This window comes from Hibiscus syriacus, unplaced genomic scaffold, assembly GCF_006381635.1.
Source record: "Hibiscus syriacus cultivar Baekdansim isolate YM2019G1 unplaced genomic scaffold, ASM638163v2 tig00110809_pilon, whole genome shotgun sequence".
NCBI lineage: Eukaryota > Viridiplantae > Streptophyta > Magnoliopsida > Malvales > Malvaceae > Hibiscus > Hibiscus syriacus.
In genome coordinates this window covers 957,266-981,159 of record NW_024062869.1, presented here as the reverse complement: position 1 = coordinate 981,159, position 23,894 = coordinate 957,266, and the positions used below count along the sequence as shown (strand labels likewise).

Sequence of the window (23,894 nt, the reverse complement as noted above, 5' to 3'; positions counted from 1 at the left end):
CCTCTTGAAGTATGATAGGGGCCTCTTGAACGATAGGAGAGGCCTCTTGAACGATGACAAGTGCTTCGGGCTTCTTCTTATGGAGTCTTAGCACTATTGGGGTGAATAGAGACGTAATGGCATGTGCACGATGTCTGATGCGTGAACCCCATCATGCAAGAAAAATCTGACGTAAAGCATCTACCTTATCGGGCCGCTAAAAATAAATTAATACATAAATCAGTAAATAAACAAATAAATAATGCCGAAAAAAGGTTATTTGCATTTTTAGTATAGTATTAATTAAACTTACCTCATTGCGTAGAGTATGAACCTCATTCTGCAATGATGCAACAATCTCACGTAGAGCGGCTACCTCATCACGTAAAGTAGATACCTCACTACGTAAAGCACCATTGTCATCGCGTAAAACCTCTACCTCACCACGTAAAGACCGTACCTCATTACGCCATGCATCATTGTCTTCACGTAAAGTACCAACCTCCTCACGCAAAGCATTGACCTCATCACGTAACTCCCCTAACTCATCCCGTGGAGTTGGAGAACAGGGAGATAAATATCGTGGCATCTTTGTCGGTCGCCTATCATGAGGTGATGGTGGAGAAGAGGCTCGATGATGTGATTGAATATATGATGGCTCTCGTTGTGGAGGTGTATAATCGGCTCGATAAGGTGATGGCTCTGGGTGAGGTGATGGCTCTCGAAGTGGGGGCTGCTCATCATCCGTGCCATCAAAAAAATGCTTACTAGCTTGCCACTAATCAATGGCAAGCTCAGCCTATGTGGGTGTCAGCCTCTATAATAGATAGTTGGCCTCCTAACAATATAAAAGCTCAAACAAAGTTAAATGTCTACTAGTAATAATTTGTTTATAAATGGTAGTATTTGTGTTAACTTACATCATTTATCGTCGTATATGGTAGTAACTCTTCCCAATCCAACAGTCGGATCCTCCTCCAGGAAATAACCCTAGGAATATCATTTGAATTTTTAATTGCATATGTCTGCATGCTGGGAAAAGCCTCAAATATCCAAATCTACAAACAATATAATACACAAACATTAGTAATTGTTAAACAATTAATTATAATTTTGGAAACATTATATAGAAATTCTTACCTTAAATGCCCAAATAAAGTCTGTCAAAGTATATTTGGAACCACGACAACTTTTTCCAGGTAGCTTTCCATAGATATGAACTCCACAGAAACAAGTTTCATGCATTTAGGTCCTCTACCAATAATATTAGGTCCTCAGAAATAGGTTGTCTGGCCTCTTTGCCTAAAAAGCCGGCATGCAAAAGTAATAAATGGCATACTCGGACAACATCGAGATCATCCATCCGAGTAAAACCATCTTTAATAAATAATCTCTTCAAGTCGTCGACGTGTAAACTCGGCTTCGCCTTTGCCAGCTCAGGAAAAACCCGAGATAACCATGATGGGCGGGCGATATGACTAGTGTACCGACCTACATCATCGTGTCTGAAACGTAGACCAGTGATTAAGCAAAACTCCTCCCGCCCAAAACAAGTATACGCCGGAGGAAAATGAAACCATATCTCTTCATCACCACGTTGTATCCTCTCGGGTAGATCGTTAGTCATGGTCTGAAGAAACAAATGGGTCAACATAGCATCCTTACCCGGATGTTGTACTTTCAGCCATGGCCCGAAGCAAGTATCCTCAAATAATTTTCTTTGTACAGGTGTAAGCGTCGACGCAATTGTAGTGACTAGGCTTAATTTATTCCTTAAGGTCAATGAAGCCAAAAAAAATTCTACAAAAACAATAAGCATACCAAGTTAGATATACCAAAAACTACAAATTATACACTATAAACAGACATGATATTAAACAGTGAAAACAAAGTCAAATATGTTTCAAACTTGCACGATATTCACCCAAGTTATTATTCTATCATAGTTCACAAAATGCATTAGATAACATTGTGAAGTTAGTATTTGTCTTTGTTTTTTGGTTGAAGTAATGCAATTCATTCAAGTTTCAATTTGCAGAAGACTATTTGAAACTTAAAATTGCAACACGAAAATGAAATAGTTTAGCAGTATTGGTAGCAACCGAATGAATTTACTAAGCAATCTAAGTGAAATGGTTAATATATTACTGAAATTACCAGTAAATTTATCATCAATTTAAATATGAAAAATCTAAAAATAATACAAAATTTTCAAAATAAAAATAATTAAAAAACTAACCCTCGGTGGTTGATTTTCTATTTCTGACCGTGAATGGTTGTGAGGGTGGCTCTGAGAGATGGAGATAGATGGATTTCGCTGGAGATGGGGGCGGATTTTGTCGGAGATGGGGACGGATGTTGCCGTAAAGAGTGAGAGATGGAGATGTGACTGAGTTGTGATTTAGGGTTTTAGGTTATGATTTGCGATTATATTGTTTATATTTGTGTTGCGAAATAAATATTGTGTTTCGAATTCGAAAATAAACGCGCTTTGTGAATTTGACTTATGTGTTGCGAATTTGACTTCTGTGTTGCGAAATACAAATTCTCGTTGCGATTTACATATTCGCGTTGCGAATTTGGAAACTGAGTTGTGAAATTGGAGTTCGCGTTGCGAATTCGAGATTGCGTTGCGAATTTGTTGGTCATTTTCGTAAATCCAAAAAAAGTTGGTTAAAATCGTATATTATAAGGCATTTTCGGTCACTGAAGTTATTTTCTATTAAAGAAATTATATTCAAACCAACAAGTTTATTCAAATGGTAAGTAGTTTAATATCACTTACGTAAGATTTTAGATTTAAGTCTTGTGTATGCAGAAAATCCTTGTTAGAAGATTTGTCCATCAAAATCAAGTGTATTAACTTGGATCAGTCTAAATTAATCAAGACGAAGTCTTAGAGGGAAAAAAATCATATTCATTATTATTTATGAATCAATGTCATTCTCATCTTCCATTCTAATGATTTAAATTCATCAAAAATAATTTAAATATCTCTAAACAAACTCTAAAAAAAGTTCAACCATTTTTAAATAAGATATTATTGATGATTTGTTAAAAATCTTGGTTTTGAGTCGATCAATATATTTCTTTTTTTTTTCTTCTTCTTTAAATATTTTTATACTATTTTTAAATTCCGATTATTTTTGTTATTATTTTAAAAAAATAATTTTTATTAAATTATTTTGTGAATTGAAATTTGAGATGAAGTTCAATCATAATTTGATATTATTTCATTAAGAAAAAAATATGTGGTTTTTCGAGTTGTTGTGAGGATCTCGTGTTTATACTCTAATGGTGGTGGTCTACTAAGGATGATGATAATTATTAGTGAGTTGTGGTGGGAATTTAGCTCAATGGTAATTCGGGTGAATGAGGAATAATGATTGGGCTTGGTGTTTTTGGGGAAATTTGTGGGTTCGTGATGATTTTGACGGAAGTGGTTAAGTAGTAGTGTCTAATGGATGACTGTTTCCGATGTACGAAGAAGATGGATGCGAGAGTGTAACTGATATTAGACATTCAATACCAATGCAATTGATATTTTCTTCTTCTTTTCTATCATAGGCTAAAACATTTTCTTCACGTATCTAGCTTACAGTAAGACCAACAACTGGTTTCAACAACCATAACATTGTCTCAAGTTGAATGAGCTACGACAATGTGTATTGTGGAATTCGGGTTAATTTCCACTAAAAATAACAAATTCACCTTGAAAATTATTATATAGGTGACTAGTGTGAAAACGATTGTACTAAAAATCACCCCAAGATAGATTCCCAGGAAAGAGTGGAGGGGTCATAATGGTCCCTCTTAAAACCCACTATCCTTAGACAGTACTACCAAGACAAGTAATTTTAATAGGACAATAATTAACAACAACTATACCCGACAATAGCTATTAAATAGACATAAAAGAGAACACCAAAATTTAACGAGGTTATGCCAAAATTATGCCTACGTCATCGAACACTACTAAAATAATATTTCACTAATAGAGGAAATATTACAAAGAGAGAGAAAGAGTACAAATAACCTTTAATATAGAAGAATGCTTATATCTGTGTGTCGTAACCGTCTTTCGGATGTGCTCCGGAATTGGGCTTCGACGTGAAAAATGGATTGGGAGTCGCCACCGATCATTTACTTTACGAAAAGTGGGTTGATCGAATACCTTATTTCTTACCTGATATGCGTCTTACCAGTGATATGTCGGATCTGGGAGTCGGTTACGGTCAAGAAAGGATTAGCACCCTTGAACCGCCCTTTCGGTACTATGTAATTTCCAGTTGTCTTTAATTAAGAAAGTTGAAAGTTTAAATTGAAAGGTAAAATAACGATCCAAAACTTACATTTGATTGATTGAAAATGTACCCTTAAGAAAGTAAAAAAGCCATGTTAGATAAAATGGTAAGAAATTAATTAATTAAATTAAAATGAAAAGAAAACAAATTAAGTAAAATGATAAAATGAAGAAAGCAAAGATAAAATAATAAGTAAAAAAACAAATAATAAAATATATATAAAAAAGAAAAGAAAAGAAAATAATAAAACAAAATAATAATAACAAAGTACGAATAATATATATAATAAATAAAAAAGTAAATATATATAAATTAATAAATTAAATGACGAAAGAACATATACACATAATGGTAAAAAAAACAAATAAGATAATTACAATATATATATATAGTAACAATACTAATAATGATAAGTAGTTAAAAAACATCACACCGAAAAGGGAAAAAGAAAGTAAGGTTTGGTGAAGTATAATTGACAGAAAGAAAAAATGATGAGGGGTGGGGACAAAGTAGTATATAATTAACTTGTGTAGAATATATATATAATAGTAAATGTATATATAACAACAATAATATCAATAAAAAAAAATAAATATAATAATGATATAAAAAAATATAGAAATTAATAGAAAAATATATGTATATATTATAAAATATAACACTTAAAATAAAAAAAAAAACCAAATATATTAATAATAGGTATAAAAAACTAAATATTTAAAAAGAACATACGCATATATATTATATAACAAAATAATAATATATATATACAAAATAAATTATAAAAATAATACAAGTATAATACAAGAATAATAAAAGAAAGAGAAAGTAAAAAATATAATAATAATAAAATAAAAAATATACATATAATATAATAAGTAGAATAAAAGGAAATATAATAGTAAAATAATAATAAATATAATAGTAATAATAAAAATGTAAAGAAAATAAATATATATATGGGTAATAACGTATATAAAAGAAAAATTAAAAAAGTGATAATTAAAATAAATTAGCAAGTATGTATATATATAAAACTAATTAAGGGATTAATGAAAGGAATGTAAATTAAGTGGGTAAATGTCAAAAAACATTGAAGATTAAAACCAGCAAAATTAAAATAAGTTTTCATTTTTTTGATAGATTTACGTACTCTCATTCCAAAAATGTAATTTGTTTTTTGCGAAATAGCCTCTAGGGAGCGTAGATCTGAAATCAATGTTTCAAAAAAACTCCCTCTGGGTCATCGGCTAAAACATTTGTCTTTGGGGTTCTCCAAAGAAAACACGATTAACAACGCATGAAAGTGAAGAGTAAAGAGAAACAAACGAAAGATAAAAAAAAGCTTTCACCTTTATTACTTCGAATCGTTTACAATAGCTTTGCCTTTGTATTTTCCGTGTTTTCCTCTGTATTTTGTCTGTAAATCGTGTGTTATAATAGTGAGTTACAATGGCTATTTATAGTCCTTGTGGATCCTATCTTTAGGAGTTTAAATCATAGTAGAACTCTATCCTATTTTTAGGAGTTTGAATCCTAGCAAAATTCTATCCTATTTTTAGGAGTTTGAATCCTAGTAGGACGAAAAGGTGTGTTGACAGTTGCCCCTCTTTGCCTATAGTCGTGTAACGGGGACAGGGCAAAGATTAAAAGACACAATTTTCGTTCGGTGGAGTTGAAAATTGACTCTGATATTTCAATAACTCCTTGTCGAATTGAGTTACGGATGACTCCTCCGTTGTGAAGCCGAGTTCATCTTGAAATGATATGAAATTGAAGCCGTAGTTCGGAATTTGAATCAGCACGTGGCTTCTCGTTGCCCTTCGGTCTTCTTCTCGGTTTAAAGACCTTGGATCGGAATCGTTGAAAATTGACTCTGATATTTCAATAACTCCTTGTCGAATTGAGTTACGGATGACTCCTCCGTTTGTGAAGCCGAGTTCATCTTGAAATGATATAAATTGAAGCCGTAGTTCGGAATTTGAATCAGCACGTGGCTTCTCGTTGCCCCTTCGGTCTTCTTCTCGGTTTAAAGACCTTGGATCGGAATCGAACTGAGAAATCTTCATTGACAGATAGCTTTTGCTTGAAAATGGTTGTTTGTCACTAAAGCACGGTTAACCCAGGTCCTCTTCTAGACTTGAAAGCCTCGACTGCAACTGGAAAGTAGTGCGATTGATGTGTCATCGAGCTGAATGGAATCGAACTCGACAATTTTGATGGCAGATAACCCTTCTAGCCTTGAGTTATGCTGTAAATGATATGCCTTGGAGCTGAGCGTAGTCGAACTCGAAGGTCTTTGTTGACAGATACTCCTTCTTTGATTTGGATATCCTTCGTCGTGAAGTTGAAATCCAATCTAAAGATGGATGGTGCTTGTGTGCATGATTCCCTTCGTCGTGAAGTTGAAACCGCGGGTGGCCCCTTCGTCGTGAAGTTGAGCCTGAAATTGGATATCCTTTGTCGTGAAGTTGAAATCCAAGTAAGTAGCATTGTTCTGAGTCCAATATCCTCCGTCGTGAAGTTGAAATTGGCTCTGGAACCGGGAAATTATTTGTTGACAACCAGCCGTCCCTTCGTTGTGAAGTTGAACTTGTGTTGTCTCGAGTCCAATATCCTTCGGTGTGAAGTTGAAATTAACTCTGAATGAAATTTTATTGACAATCAGCCGCCCCTTCGTCGTGAAGTTGAGCTTGTGTTGTCTTGGGTCCAAGATCCTTCACTGAGAAGTTGAAATTGGCTCTGAAATTGGGAAGTTGTTTATTGACAACCAGAGGTCCCTTCGTCGTGAAGTTGAACTTGCGTTGTCTTGAGTCCAATATCCTACGTTGTGAAGTTGAAATTGGCTCTGAAATTGGGAAATTGTTTATTGACAACCAGCGGTCCCTTCGTCGTGAAGTTGAACTTGTGTTGTCTGGAGTCCAATATCCTTCGTTGTGAAGTTGAAATTGGCTCTAAAATTGAGAAGTTGTTTGTTAACAACCAGCGGTCCTTTCGTCGTGAAGTTGAACTTGCGTTGTCTTGAGTCCAATATCCTTCGCTATGAAGTTGAAATTGGCTCTGAAATTGGAAATTGTTTGTTGACAACCAGCGGTCCCTTCGTCGTGAAGTTGAACTTGCGTTGTCTGGAGTCCAATATCCTTCGCTGTGAAGTTGAAATTGGCTCTGAAATTGGGAAGTTATTTATTGACAACCAGCGGTCCCTTCATCGTGAAGTTGAACTTGCGTTGTCTTGAGTCCAATATCCTACGCTGTGAAGTTGAAATTGGCTCTAAAATTGGGAAATTGTTTATTGACAACTAGCGGTCCCTTCGTCGTGAAGTTGAACTTGCGTTGTCTGGAGTCCAATATCCTTCGTTGTAAAGTTGAAATTGGCTCTGAAATTGAGAAGTTGTTTGTTGACAACCAGCGGTCCCTTCGTCGTGAAGTTGAACTTGCGTTGTCTGGAGTCCAATATCATTCGCTGTGAAGTTGAAATTGGCTCTGAAATTGGGAAGTTGTTTATTGACAACCAGCGGTCTCTTCGTCGTGAAGTTGAACTTGCGTTGTCTTGACTCCAATATCCTTCGCTGTGAAGTTGAAATTGGCTCTGAAATTGGGAAATTATTTATTGACAACCAGCGGTCCCTTCGTCGTGAAGTTGAACTTGCGTTATCTGGAGTCCAATATCCTTCGTTGTGAAGTTGAAATTGGCTCTGAAATTGAGAAGTCGTTTATTGACAACCAGCGGTCCCTTCGTTGTGAAGTTAAACTTGCGTTGTCTGGAGTCCAATATCCTTCGCTGTGAAGTTGAAATTGGCTCTGAAATTGAGAAATTTTTTATTGACAACCAGCGCTCCCTTCGTCGTGAAGTTGAACTTGCGTTGTCTGGAGTCCAATATCCTTCGTTGTGAAGTTGAAATTGGCTATGAAATTGAGAAGTTATTTGTTAACAACCAGCGGTCCCTTCATTGTGAAGTTGAACTTGCGTTGTCTTGAGTCCAATATCCTTCGATGTGAAGTTGAAATTGGCTCTGAAATTGGGAAAATATTTGTTGACAACCAGTGGTCCCTTCATCGTGAAGTTGAACTTGTGTTGTCTGGAGTCCAATATCCTTCATTGTGAAGTTGAAATTGGCTCTGAAATTGAGAAGTTGTTTGTTGACAACCATCGGTCCCTTCGTCGTGAAGTTGAACTTGCGTTGTCTTGAGTCCAATATCCTTCGCTGTGAAGTTGAAATTAGCTCTGAAATTAGGAAGTTGTTTATTGACAACCAGCGGTCCCTTCGTCGTGAAGTTGAACTTGCGTTGTCTTGAGTCCAATATCCTTCAATGTGAAGTTGAAATTGACTCTGAAATTGGGAAACTGTTTATTCACAAGCAGCTGTCCCTTCTTCGTGAAGTTGAACTCCACTCTCGAGCAAATTATGTTGTTTCGAGAGAAACTTTCAATCTGTCGAGTTGGTCGAAGTGTAGCTTCTTGCTGGTGAGTTAAACAACCAACATGAATCTTTAAAGGTGTTTTTGAATCGAGTATCCTTCGTCTTGAAGTCGAAACTTGACTCTAAAAGCTGCAAAAAATTATGTATGTGGAAAATGATAAATATGATGCTCTAAAATGTATGCATAAGATGCATGTAACATAAATTGGTTATATTTTATCTCCTGAAAAAGGTCTGATAATTTGCATTAGGATGTTGAATCCCCAAATGATGCCCCAATATCCAAAAATGCCCCAATATTTGATGTTGAATCTTCAAAAATGCCCCAAATGTTCCTCATTTTTTGTTTCAGAATTGATTCTGAGCATGAGTTTTGTGTCTAAGAGTCACATGTCATTTACCAAGATCCATTCTAGAGAGATTGTCTTGTTTGAAAAAAATGTTTTTTCCTTTATTTTCAAAGTTCTGAAAATATCAAAAGTTTTGAAAATATTGTCCCTTTCACGGTTTTACAATTGAGACGAATCATAAAACTAGAGTTCATTGGATATCAAAGAATTAATTACAATGTTAATCCTTCAATAAATTATAGCTATTTGACAAGTGCCAAGATCAAAGCTATCTTTGGGAAATGGTTGAGTAAGGAAATGATAAAAAAGTCTCAGGTTATTGTGTTTGGTCAAAGGTTTGGCATTTGATGCTCAAAGGTTTGACATGTGATGCTCATAGGTTTAGAATTTGATGCACAACGGTTTGATGGGGTAGCTTGCATGCTCCTCTACTGGAAGTGTTCTCTGACTCCCAACCTTCGTGGTCACACTCGGGTTGTGTGATGTCGTATCAAGGAATTTGTGTGATCGCCTCAGTTACACAATTTTTATATTCGAGCCGCCTTTTCAGGTTTTCAACTCGAATCCTCTTTTGGTTTCAAGACGTTATTCAGGATTTACGTCTTGAACCCCCCTTTGTTATTTTTCTCTACCATGCATTAATTACATTGTTTTTTGCAAACAAAGATTAATCCTGATGGGGGGATGAATATGAAGATATTCTCTTTTGTTTAGAAATCCATGTATGATTAGAAGGGACTTTTAAGGCACGTAATGTAGGCCAAGGTTCATGGTTATGAAAGAAAATGATAAATAGGCCCAAACAAGTGTTTTAGGGTGTTGAACCAAGGATCAATTCATTCTGATGCCTTCAATCTTGTTCAAAATGTTTCTCTCTCTTGATGCTCTATGATCTTCGAGTGAAGTGATTCAGTGATTCGGGAATGATTGTGCTTGATCAATCTCATAGTTTGAAGCTTGATGTACCATTTGTCTTTAGGGAATCTTTGCATGTGCTTTTTTGTCCCTTTTTCTTTTTGATTTTTGTTCTTTCTTTTTGTTCTTTTTTGCTTCTTTTCTTTTTTGTTTTTGCCCTTTTTGTTCTGATTGAATCTTCGTACTTGGCCTTTGGTTCACCTTTTGGTATCTCATCTGAATCAATGTCTTCGTTCATGTGAGCATATTTCTTCCACCTTGCCCCCCCCCAATGTGGAGGGTGATCCTTGGTTAGGGTTGAATCAGAAGAAAAATACTACAGGCTCAAAAGGGGACACAAGGGATATATTTTTTCTCCTGTTGTGAAGGGATAAAGAAAGAAAGCCGTTAATCATTTCATACATGTAAATCTTCACAGAAGAGGTATCCCCAGGGGGATAGATTTTCAAGATTAATTATATTCACGTGAAAACAGTGTAATTAATGTATGATAGAATTATTTTGAATGAATTCTTCTTCTTTTTTCCCAGATGTCTCAATGTTCAGGCTCCCCGCGAGATGCCCCAAGTTGGTTCTTTAGAAGAATACTCATGTTAAAATGAACAAGTCAATGCCTTGGGTTTTAATGGTAAGAAAGGTTATTTTTTAGTCTAAAAAAGACAGTGGTGTGATCTAATTGACTCAAAGAAAGGTATGAGTGTATCAAAAAGATAAAGCCAATTGTTCAAGAATTTCAAAAGGAGGTAATGTCAAAATTTCGTCTTTTGGTAATGACCACGAGTTGTTTTGGGCAAAGAATCAAGGTATTTTATTCTGGGGTTTGAGACAGGGTAAGAAAGGTCTAATCTTTTCATATGTCAAAAATCTATAATTCTTGAAGAATTAAAAGAATCATTAATTCATTTAATATTCGAAGAACTAAAGATTAAAATTTGTTCAATTGCTCCACCTTAGAAAACATCATAAATTCAATCATTTAAAAGATTAAGCAAATATAAAAGATCAAAGACGTGTTCAAACAAAACAATCCTCTAAGTGCAAATGGTATATGCCATGCCCCCTTCTTCGGCAAGCGCCTTACAGTTTTCAGAGGAATGTTTGGGGCTTCTTATGTGGTAACAGCTAACAGCTTCAACATCGTAGCTATTAGGATATGGGGATTCTTTTCTTAGATCATCCTGGCATGCTTTGTCCTATAATCAGCTGATCAGGCTCCCACTGTATTGTTTTCAATTTTTTCTTTTGATGTTACAATCTTGCTTCCATTTGGTGTCATGTGGTTAAAACCACTTCATCGAATCCTCCATGAAGAAATTTCATGTTTATGAAAAAAAAAATGAAATGTAGATGCAAAACGCAAAATGAAAAAAAATGCATGAAATGTTCGAGGCATTTATCCAGAAAAATGTCCATTATTATAAATAATCCTTATTTTGACAAAAATGTTTTATCTTGTAAGAGACATAAAAATAATCAAAGGTACATTCGGATAATCCTCTAGACCCCGAACAACTTCCAGCAGGTTGACAAGTCTTCTGTTTTCATCTGTCACTGGTAGTAAGCCTTGTCGAACCACTCCAGCTTCCCTTGTCAGGCCATGTAGATGGTGAGCTGCCTTCTGTACTTGATCCAGGAAGTCTTGGATGACTGCGTCTCTGGCCTTCACCCTTTGTTGTGCTTGCTCCCAACAGAAATGCCACTGCAAACCCCCGTCGAAGGGCATTATCTGAAGCTCGCTCGCTTTCTTTTTGAATCCATCTACAATAGCTTCTAACTCAGCTATTGTTTTACCATCTCTCTCATGTTGTTTCTCCAGATCAGCCATTTGGATTCTCAGTCGTAGGTTTTGATGCTGACTGTCTACTAAGCGCCTTTCGGCATTCTTCATCTGTTCCTTCCAAGTTCTCTCATCAGTCCCCTCGAATTTTCTTTTCAGGCTATGGGCTTCATCTTTCCAGTACTCAGAGGACACTTTCAACTTGGAGTTATCCTTGACAGCATCTTGATACCCCTTTCTCAAATCTTCGAGCTCAAAACGGTCTCTTTTCTTCTCTCTTTCCAGTTTATCTGCTCGATCTTTCTGAGAGTCGGCATCTAACTTCCACTGATAGCGCTCGACTTCAAGTTCTCTGACCTTCTGCTTTAACTCATTTTTCACAGCTTCAAACTCCGCCTTAGCTATCTCAAGTTCAGAAGGGACATGCCTGAGATGCTCCTTCATGGTTCGTGTATCCTCACAGTCTGGCACCGGGATGTTATCATTATTTCTCAATCTTCGTCATTCCACATAATCCAGAGTGAGCATATCTCTAGCAGCCACAACACCTATCCAGGATACTTTCTTCCATGACTCGACTATCTATTTGATCTTCTTCTTATAACTATCACCGTGATACACAAACTCTGATGTAGATAATCTGTATGTTGTTGGGACAAACTGACGTGCCCCATACTATCTAAGTGTCAACAACGAAGCATACCCAACTACACCCCAAAGTCCAAGTAAGGACATAGTGTCAAAATCCCCAAATCGGAAAAGAACGTCACTGAGGAACAACCAGGGGGCTCTCCAAGTAATATCCCGGTCCTAAAGATGTGTGAAGACATTCATCCATTTTTCCTTCGAAGCGCCTTCAAGCCATTTCATGGTGATGAACTCTCTCAAATGTGAATACGTAGTGCTAAATCGGCGGTAGGCAACCCTATTAGTTTTTCAGAAGTGGCTGTGAATCCAGACTTGAAGGAGCTGAACACATCCAATGAATCTACATCCGCCAGCTCTTCGGAAATGGTTGAGAGACCGAATGGTCTTGGCTAAGATGGTTAGTGTTGGGTTGACTCGTTTCGGAAGTTGCTCAATCAGTTCCACCACGACTGCGTCAATGCATCCCAAAATCTTCGGAAAGATGATCAAGCCATACAGACCTAGTGCAAAAAAGGTCTATAGTCTTCCATTCATCAGGGTGGTCATTCATTAGTTTCCTTATGTGGATCCACTCAATTCCTTGCCCGTTACCTTTGTTTCGGAGTCGGTCAGTCACCCACTTTTCATCAACCCCTGCAATCTTGGCCAGTCTATTCTTGAAAGGCTGACTCTTGATGTGTTTGATGTAGGCTCGCTCCAGTTTTAATGCTTTCACAGTGCAATAGTGTAGTATACTCCTCGATGGTAGGTACCATGTCCTCTTGGTTAAAAGTGAAGCAAATGTATCACGGGTTCCAGAATTAAACCAAGGCTCTGATTAAGGGCTCACCGGTCTTAACATGAAGCAAAAGTGCAATGTCACCATACCGCTGACTGAACTTCTTTTTTCGATCATTCTTCCAACTGTCACAGATGTCTCGAAGTTCTTGCACATTGTTCTATTTTAGGCTGATAGAGGCATAGCTAACAAGCTCTGACACATAACTTCCTTGAAGATTGTCTCCTTTTTCTTTCTGAGTCTTCTCGGACCATAGTCGTACCTCGGGGTTTTTAATCTCCTGTATTACAACACCTTTGTCCATTAATGCAGATTATTTATGGTTAACGAACACATTTTTTTGGTGGATCAACACCTCTTTTGAATGATGCAGATGATGGAAATAAAATAAAAGAGAGGAAAAAAAATGAAAAGAGTTAGTAAGGTAAAGATAATAATCAAAGCAATCATGAAAATAAAAGTCCTACCCCACATGATATCTACCCCACATGCTTATTATTTCTACCCGGACATGATCTCTATCCCGCAAGTTGATTTTGAACAAGTCTTAACCGCATAAATTTCTAGTTCACATGTTTTGAACAGAAAGTAAAGCAGAAAATAATTTAGGCATCTTAGGGTTTAAAACGAGGTTTTGGGGTAGGCCCTAACTCCTTATAGTCTCCGGGTTTAGGTTCTAAAAAAAAGGTACTCGAGTTCTCCTTGCCGGTGCCCCCTTGGGCTTACCAGACCCTTAGTCCTAAACCCATCACAGGCTTGTGTGGACTAAGTTAAACTCGAGAGGAAACATTCCCTTACGCCCATACGGAGAATAAATTCACACGAAGACATAAGGTATATGAATCCCGAAGGTTACTTGCTAGGCCCATACGATGAATAAATTCACACGAAGGCGTCGCTTTCACCCCCACTTAAAACGGGTTCGGAGCTCGGGTATAGAGCCTTTGGATGAAAAATCCTTAAGGGTTGAAATCATTAAAAAACGATCAGTACAACTATTTACTCGAAAATATAATCAAAAGTAAGTAATAAGGATCAAAATGTTATCTTAAAATTTAAACTTACCCTTTTCATTAAAAAGACAACTGGAAATTACCTTAGCCTGACTCACTTACCTGTGTCCCCAGTGGAGTCGTCAAGCTGTCGTAACCGTCTTTCGGTTGTGCTCCGGAATTGGGCTTCGACGTGAAAAATAGATTGGGAGTCGCCACCGATCATTTACTTTACGAAAAGTGGGTTATCGAATACCTTATTTCTTACCTGATCTGCGTCTTACCAGTGATATGTCGGATCCGGGAGTCGGTTACGGTCAAGGAAGGATTAGCACCCTTGAACCGCCCTTTCGGTACTATGTAATTTTCAGTTGTCTTTAATTAAGAAAGTTGAAAGTTTAAATTGAAAGGTAAAATAACGATCCAAAACTTACATTTGATTGATTGAAAATGTACCCTTAAGAAAGTAAAAAAGCCATGTTAGATAAAATGGTAAGAAATTAATTAATTAAATTAAAATGAAAAGAAAACAAATTAAGTAAAATGATAAAATGAAGAAAGCAAAGATAAAATAATAAGTAAAAAAACAAATAATAAAATATATATAAAAAAGAAAATTAAAAAGAAAATAAATAAAAAATAATAATAATAACAAAGTACGAATAATATATATATATATATAATAAATAAAAAAACTAAATATATATAAATTAATAAATTAAATGACGAAAAGAACATATACGCATATAATGGTAAAAAAACAAATAAAGATAATTACAATATATATATATATATATAGTAACAATACTAATAATGATAATAAGTAGTTAAAAAAACAATCACACCGAAAAGGGAAGAAAAGAAAGTAAGGTTTGGTGAAGTATAATTGACAGGAAGAAAAAATGATGAGGGTGGGGACAAAGTAGGTAGATATAATTAACTTGTGTAGAATATATATATATATATATATATAATAATAGTAAAATGTATATATAACAACAATAATATCAATAAAAAAAGAAAATAAATATAATATAATGATAATAAAAAATATAGAAAATTAATAGAAAAATATATGTATAATATTATAAAATATAACACTTAAAATAAAAAAAACCAAATATATATTAATAATAGGTATAAAAACTAAAATATTTAAAAAGAACATATGCATATATATATATATATATAACAAAATAAATAATATAAAATAATACAAGTAATAATACAAGAATAATAAAAGAAAGAGAAAGTAAAAAATATAATAATATAAATAAAAAATATACATATATAATATAAATAAGTAGAATAAAGGAAATATAATAGTAAAAATAATAATAAATATAATAGTAATAATAAAAATGCAAAGAAAATAAATATATATATATGGGTAATAACGTATATAAATAGAGAAAAATTAAAAAAGTGATAAATTAAAAATAAAATTAGCAAGTATGTATATATATATAAAAAAATTAATTAAGGGATTAAAATGAAAGGAATGTAAATTAAGTGGGTAAATGTCAAAGAACATTGAAGATTAAAACCAAATTTTGAGTAAAAACTAAATTTTGATGGAGGAATGTTTTACAACTGGAGAAAATACTTCATTATAATCAACTCCCTCCGTTTGAGCGTAGCCTTTAACCACCAATCTTGCTTTGTAGCGGATGTTATTCTTGTCAGGAAATCCATCTTTCTTTGCATATACCCACTTGCACCTAATTGTCTTCTTTCCCTTCGGAAGACTAGTTAGTTTCCACGTCTGATTCTTTTGAAGGGATTGTATTTCTTCATTCATGGTGATCCTCCACTTTTTATGTTCTAAACTTTTGAAGGGATTTCATTTCAACATTTAATTTCTCTTATCCAATGATCCTAAAAATGTGCTTTGCGTATCTTTATTTAGTCTAACTAAAGCAATAACATGAAATTAATTTTCCACTGTGTAATATATCTAGAAAGAAAGAAATTAGGAAATCAATTAAATATTCTTTTTTTCTTCCATTTTGTAATATATCTAGAAAGAAAAAAATGATGGGAATATATATATATATATATATATATATATATATTGGACAGATCCAATTACTATGTGTATAACTCTGTTAGTTTTATACGTCTGATTCTTTTGAAGGGATTGCATTTCTTTATTCATTAGCTGTTTGGTAACAGGTGAGCACGGTTGGACTGCCAACATGGAGAGAATTATGAAAGCCCAAGCTTTGAGAGATGACAGTATGGCTGGATATATGTCGAGCAACATGACAATGGAGATCAATCCTGAGAACCCAATCATGGAAGAGCTGAGAAAGAGAGCTGATACTTATAAGAACGACAAGTCTGTGAAAGACCTTGTTCTTCTGCTCTTTGGGACTGCTCTCCTCACATTTGGGTTCAGTCTCGATGACCTGAACACCTTTGGAAACAGAATCCATAGGATGTTGAAGCTCGGGTTGAGCATTGATGAGGATGCAGGGGATGCTGAGGTTGATTCTGAGATGCCTCCATTGGATTATGTTGATGCCGAGGGCTCCAAGATGGAGGAAGTCGACTAATATTATAAAATGTTATGGTTTTATTTTATTCTGATAACATCTTTTGGCTCTAATGTTTCATGGGAATTCTGTAGAACTTTGAATGTTCTTATATTTTGGAATATTATAGATTCTTAGTTCTTCATAATGCTCATTGTGCTTTTGTTATTGGCAATCAAGTTTTAATAAGGTGAACTGCCTGGAGTAGTTGCTAAATTTTAGTAAATTATCATCTTTGCCATCAAGAGAAGTTTGCAGTTTAAGTTCGGTCAAGCTTGACGCCATTGTTGCAGCTAATTTACTCCTCCACGGAAAGCTATTGCCTCTTTAGAGGAACTGTGATCATGAATGCCTGTAGCAACTTTATAATGAGCTCGCATTTGATTTTACTAATCATTCCCTCGTCAAATTTGGATGACGCTAAAACCATACCCTATCCATCGTTTGTGATTGGCCCGAATTCGTGGCGAAACGCTCCCTCATCTAACTTTGCACAGACAGTAACGCTGAAAATTGCCTACTAGCTGTCTCCATCTTCAACACCAGCTGTAGTGATCAATTAGGGTATGATATCTCCCCGACCCCAACTGGTATGGTCCTCTCGTACGTAGGAACAATCCAGTCGAGGGTCAGGCACTGTTGGAGCTCACTTCTGAAGGTAAATTTGTCTTGAAAGATGCTAACAATACTTGGGTTTGGTCTACAGGCAAGTCCGTATCGAGGTTAACCTTGAGCACGGAGGGAAACCTCTTGCCACTTGAAAAACCAACCACATTGTTCGGCAGTCATTCGACCAGCTGACAGACATTTCAGTCCGTGGCCGAAGGTTAGTGTCATGGCAGAAACTGAGAGCCAGTAGATTGCTACATGAATCGAGAGAAGGTATGTATGCATTTGCAAATAACGGTGATGGTGAATCCGCTGTCTATATGGGTTCAGATCCTTCCCAATTCTATTGTAGACGTTTTCACTCGCAAGCAAATGATTATTCAGTATACGCTACTATTGTGGGCTCAACTCTCGGGGCTATGTTTTCTGAGTTCCTGATCTGCGCTTTCTTTTTCCCCCCTCGGATTTAGAAAAGGGTTTCAAGAAGTTGAGGAAGATTATCCAGACAGCATCCGGGGAATGCCAACTAGATTCTCTTGAGAATAGTTGAAGAATGTTACAAAGAGTTCTAGCATCAAGCTCGGTGAAGATGGATTCGGGTCTGTTTTTCATGGAAACTTACATTCAGGTTCTGAAGTTGTGGTGAAGCATTTCGTCGGCTTTGGTTTGGTTAACAAGTTCTTCATGACTGGAGTTTAGACAATTGGGAGCATTCATTATTTCAATCTGGAAAGCTTGATCGGATTTTAACTGAAAAATCCAATAGGCTTTTAGTTTATGAGTACATGGCTAATAGACATACCGCTAAATCAATGGATCTATTCAACAAAAACCATGAAACTGCTCCCGGTTGGCAAATTAGAAGATCGATTCTAGATATATCCAAAATCGAGCTCATATTTGGAAAAGACCAAAGTCGAGCTCATAATTTTTTGGAAACATAATAAAACCTCAAAATGTTACTTATCAGAACCACCAATTTTGATATCTCACTAAAACTACTACTGATTTGTTTATTTGCCTTATTCAACTTTTACATTCTCAAACAAAGATTTCCATTTCCAGAATAGAAATTGAAAAATTCTTTTCAAATGGCCCCACAATTCTTTTTTACATTAAGACCATCTGGAATTAACCAAAATCACTAAGAAGAAGAACCAACAGAATATTCAATGGTTGAATATGGATGCACACAAGAAGAAGAAAAAAAAATTAACCAATGAACCAGAACATCACAGAGACTCACTCTTCTCCAATTCATATATTTGAATCTGCCACCAAAGCCTCGTATGAAATAAGTCCAAATGAAAGCTTTATCCCAATTGCTGATTTCAGGTATCATCGACTTGTGAGTGGAAAACAAAGCTCGGGAATGTCGTGGTGATATCTCTGTTCAACGAAACAATCAAATAACAGTTGAAGTTGAGCACACATCACTTTCCGTAAGTCTTACGATAACACAGCTGATAACTTCGCTCACTACAGAGTATATTTGGAACTTACTTGAGGTATTGCAGGGTCATATTTTTCAGAAGGGATGGATGTCGCAAAACTAGACTTCGCCACTCTTCCTTATCAATCCTCCCATCATGTTTTGTATCAGCTTCCTCAAAAGTCTGTCAAAAGGATCCGAAACTTAACATGTAGAAACTAGACAGAAGAAAAAAAATTACAAGAAATACAACTTCAGTTAAATTAGATTGAGTTATTACCTTGTCAATTATACTTTCTATAACATCATCTGAAAGGTTCATGCCAGACTCGGCAAGTGTAGCCACTACCATTTGCTTAACCTATAAATGAAAAATATATATAAAGAGACAAATAGAGAAAAAGAAAACAACAAACAAAAATGATCAAATCAAAATCACAGCACGCACCTCCTGTCTCTCAATGTAACCTTGCTGCTTGAGATCGTATAGTTGAAAAGAGACTGCATATGAAAAAATATAATAATTGAGAGAAGACAAAGCACCTAGTTACTGCAAGCTGACATGCTTAAGTTCATAATTTTATTTCTAGTTATCTAGATACAACCAACAAGTTAAAACGATTAGTGTGATGGCCAAATAGGCAAATAGAGGACTTGTTGCAGACAACTTAAAATATTGTGCACATACACTCAATCTTATCGTCAATAGGAGCATTTGGATGGAAGACAGAAAGAGCACGAGCAAACTCTTCAAAACCTAGAATTCCATTGTGCTTTGTATCAAACAAGTCAAACACCTGCAGTGAAATCAGAAATACGTCGAATGTAGCTCAAGACAAGAAGCTAATAATTTGTGCTAAAATACTACGAATAACTGGCATGATGAGATTGACAAGAATTCTTTTCTCAATAATGAAAAGAAAATAATAACTAACATGAAATAAAAAAATTACCCGATCAGCAAACAAGCTCTCCTTTTTGTTTGTTTTGAATAAGGCCAGTTGAAACTCCTCCTGCCAAATAGAATATAAACAAAAGCAAATACTAAAAGGACCATCCAAGTTCAAAAACTCGACAAACATAACAAAATGCATTGATTCACAATAAAATGTACAAAAAAGGTAATTAAAGAAACCTTGTTAATCAGCCCATCATCTATCACCTCACTGCTTATCTTCTTGAAGAGTTCATAAAGTGCTTCTATTTCACTTACACTAACTGCATCAGGGTGAGCAAAACAACAAATTCCAGTAAAATGAATTACCAAAATAATATAGGCAAAATCCGAAGAAGAAGTTAAATTATGGAAAAGCATAGACGCTAAAATTCTAACAATAGAGTAAAAGCTTAACAGTATAACCTAAAAAGAAAAGAAAATGAAAATTGACAACATACAAACTGTCTCCCTTGCGAGAAGTTCAGGATCCCCGAGACCTTTGGGTTGCTTGTACAAATCAATATCACAACAGTGTAATACAGAAGCAAATAAATGCTTCAATCCGTCTAAGCACTGCAACATGAAACCAAGATTTCAACCAAAATCTGTATGCTTCAAACCGAAAAGTCCGAGCCTGATTTGTGAAAATCAGTGTGCTTAGCGTCCTCAAACTCAAAACAATATCTGTTGCACAAATGAAACCATGAAATATCCGAGGAAAATTATGTAATGCTCCCTTTTTCACTCATTACATATAATCAATACAATCAGACAATGCATACAGCAAATTCAAAAACCAAGAAATACAGAACACGAGAGAAAAAATAAGAATAATCATACAATTAAATAATTTCGCATACGTCCAGGTTGATCACAAATCAGTAAGATTTATTTTTCTCAAGAAATTGCAACAGTTAGAACTTGGAAAGATATGCATATATATCGAACAGATGATTCCAATAAAGAAAAGAAAAAAATATATCAAGAAGCCCAATTCAAACCTAAAAAATCACGCCTTCATAACAAATTGAACATGACCAGGATCCAATCTAACCAAACCTGATCAAGATCTACCGAAAGCATGGAAAATTATAAATTAAACTATTTTCTTTCAGCTAACAAAGATTTCAAAATACGTTCTTCTCAAATTTCTCGAAAAACAAACAGAGGGAATAAACGAATTTATGAAACCAAAAATATGTTAATTATTACCTCTTCTTGGGGAGAGTGAATGGGTATAGTGGGAAATCTGTGAAACCAGCAGTGACTTAAAATAGAGATGGCGATTGAGTGAGCTGGAGATTTTAATGATTTATATATACGCAGACATGGAAAAAAATTAGAATATTTTTAATTAATTAATTGAAAATAAAAATGTATATATAAATAAAATAAAATAAAAAATAGATACTTACCAAAATTTGACAATACGTGGCAACTGATGCTGATACTTTGATAGGGAGGTTGCTTTTTTCGTTTGACAAGAGCAGCTTCATCACTCGTCAGGACAAGGGAACCTACTACGGCGCCGTATTGTATTATTGATTCACCAATGAATTCTTTATCGGTATCATGGTAATTTGTAATTTAATTAGTCAGATTCAATTTTAATTTTTTTCATATCAAAATATTTTTTTTCATATTTAATAAAAAAATGTAAAATCAATCAAATTTATGTTATATCATAGTTTTAATCTTAATTAATATTAAAATATAAAATATTATATATATATATATATATTCTTTTGAAAGTAAACAAAGAACATAATTATAGGGAGTGTAAGTTTATATTCGTGTTCGTTTACTTATTTTTTAAAATATTTATGCTCGATTCATGTTCGTTTAAATTTTTAGTATTATATTTGTTTATTTATTTTTGAAGGTGTTCATGTTCGTTTAAATTTTTAGTATCGTATTCGTTTATTTATTTTTGAAGGTGTTCGTATTCGTTTATTTATTGTTCGCGAACATATTCGCTTAATGTTCGTGAACGAGCTCGTTTATATGTTCGCGAACATGTAGAGATTACAAACATGTACTATTTCGTGGATTTCGCACCATACGCACTCCAATTAGGGCATGGATTGGTATAAATTTAGTGGGTATTGAGTAGGTGATGGGTTTGAGACATTATCCGTCCCACATCCACCCGCACTGTAACGCTCGTCCCAGATCTGCTTGCCCACTAACTACCCACCATATAAATTTTAGACCATTATGAATTTAGGTAAGATTTTAGAGATTATTTTGTAAATCTTAAGATTTTATTGGACATAACATGTAATTTAACCAAATGTTAAGGTATAATATCGTTTTTTCTATATCAAATTAGTGGGTATGGGTGGATATAAACGGTCACATAATGGGTGGTGAGTATCCAGTTAGGTGGTGGGTGTGGGGATGAATTTGAGAATGTATCCGCGTGGGCAGGAGTGGATTTAAATATTTTACCCATCGTGGCTGGTGGGCAGATGGTAGATACGAAAATATTAAGTGGGTATAGGGATGAGAGAAGAGGTATCATCACTCGTCCCGTCCGTTTTCCATCTCTACGAACATGTTCATTTAACGTTCACAAACATGTTCGTTTAATATTTGTTTAGTGTTTGTTTAGCGTTTGTTTATATGTTCAATTTTTAGTTTTTCCCTTTCAAACTAAAGAAAATGGTAAAATTACGCCATTAGTGCTTAAATTCTTTAAAATTCACAATTTAAATTTCAATTGTTATCATGTGTTCAATTTAGTCACAACCATCATCAATATTTAAAATGTAAAAAAATAAAAGAAAAACTGGATAAAGGAGCTTGTTCATGAACATAAATAAACAAGTCGATAAACGAACTTATAAATGAGCTCATAAACAAGCTTTAAACGAGCTCGTTCATGAACATAAACGAATCGAACACATCTCTGATTGCGTTCGTTCATTTATTAGGTAAACATAAAAAATTTTGTCCATACTCGTTTATTTAGCTTAACAAACGAACATAAATGAATGATTCACGAACAGTTCACCGATCGCTATGTTCATTTACACTCATACATATTAAAGGTTTGAATAAAAATAAATAAATTTAAAATGAGAAAATAACCTCAGTGACCAAAAATCCCAGATAATATACGATTTTGAACAACTTTTTTTGGATTTGCGAAAATGACCAACAAAATCGCAATGCGATCTCTAATTCGCATTGCGATCTCCACTATCGCAAATTCGCGTTGCATTTCGCGTTGCGATAATTGAAAATCGCGTTGCGATAGTTGAAAACCGCGTTGCGATTTTCCATTTCGCGTTGCGATAGTTGAAAATCGCGTTGCGATTTTTCATTTCGCGTTGCGATTTTCCAGTTCGTGTTGCGATAGTCTACAGTTGTCGTTGCGATAGTCTACAGTTGTTGTTGCGAAAGTCTATAGTTGTCGTTGCGATTTTCCATTTCGCGTTGCGATTTTCCAGTTCGCGTTGCGATAGTCTACAGTTATCGTTGCGATTTTCCAAATTCGTTATGATAGTTAAAAAAAAAAATTTTGTTTCTTAAGAATTTTCTCTAAAAAGATAGTATCCGCGCGGACGTGTCGAAGACACGTATTACTACGACCACGACCCCGACCCCGACCCGACCCGACCCGAGACGGACTGCGGCGGCGGCGCGCGAAAGTCCCCCTTGTTCTCTATCACTCAACAAGGAAGTGGGAAAGCCAAGCCTTAAATACCATTCTCAATAGTGTTTCCAATACTATGTGGGATTGAGCATTACCAACAATTGTTTTCAATACAATGTGATTATTCAGGAAACAATTAACAATCATGCACCTTAAAACAACTGAATCAACAACCAATTGCATTAGTATTATACGATTAAATATGTCATAATTAAAAGTCAATCTACAATCAATCGCGATTATTGCAATTTTAAGCAAAACAGTCAAAAATAATATCACTATTTAAGGCTCAATCCCACATAGTATTGGGAACAAGTGTTGGTAATGCTCAAATCCCACATAGTATTGGAAACACTATTGGGAATGGTATTTAAGGCTTGGCTTTCCCACTTCCTTGTTGAGTGATAGAGAACAAGGGGGACTCTCGCGCGCCGCCGCCGCTGTCCGTCCGTCTCGGGTCGTGGTCGTGGTCGTGGTCGTGGACGTGGACGTGGACGTGGACGTGGACGTGGAAATACGTGTCTTTGACACGTCCGCGCGGATACTATCTTTTT

General features: G+C 35.2%; 2 protein-coding genes across 2 annotated transcripts; one reads left to right on the top strand and one right to left on the bottom strand.

Annotated features, from left to right (window-relative positions):
- The first annotated feature begins 16,257 nt into the window (after positions 1-16,257).
- Positions 16,258-16,840, top strand: LOC120141421 (heat shock protein 90-2-like). The gene is made up of 2 exons (XM_039156298.1): positions 16,258-16,271; positions 16,326-16,840. The coding sequence occupies exons 1-2, from the start codon at positions 16,258-16,260 to the stop codon at positions 16,720-16,722; spliced, it is 411 nt and encodes a 136-aa protein (XP_039012229.1). The 3' UTR covers positions 16,723-16,840.
- A 1,533-nt stretch (positions 16,841-18,373) lies between these two features.
- LOC120141439 (calcineurin B-like protein 3) lies at positions 18,374-20,958 on the bottom strand. Its single transcript, XM_039156303.1, has 9 exons — positions 20,892-20,958; positions 20,138-20,363; positions 19,878-19,960; positions 19,696-19,755; positions 19,431-19,539; positions 19,191-19,243; positions 19,023-19,103; positions 18,814-18,926; positions 18,374-18,699 (listed from the first exon to the last, which is right to left on the bottom strand). The coding sequence occupies exons 2-9, from the start codon at positions 20,259-20,261 to the stop codon at positions 18,642-18,644; spliced, it is 681 nt and encodes a 226-aa protein (XP_039012234.1). The 5' UTR covers positions 20,262-20,363; positions 20,892-20,958; the 3' UTR covers positions 18,374-18,641.
- Positions 20,959-23,894: the final 2,936 nt, after the last annotated feature.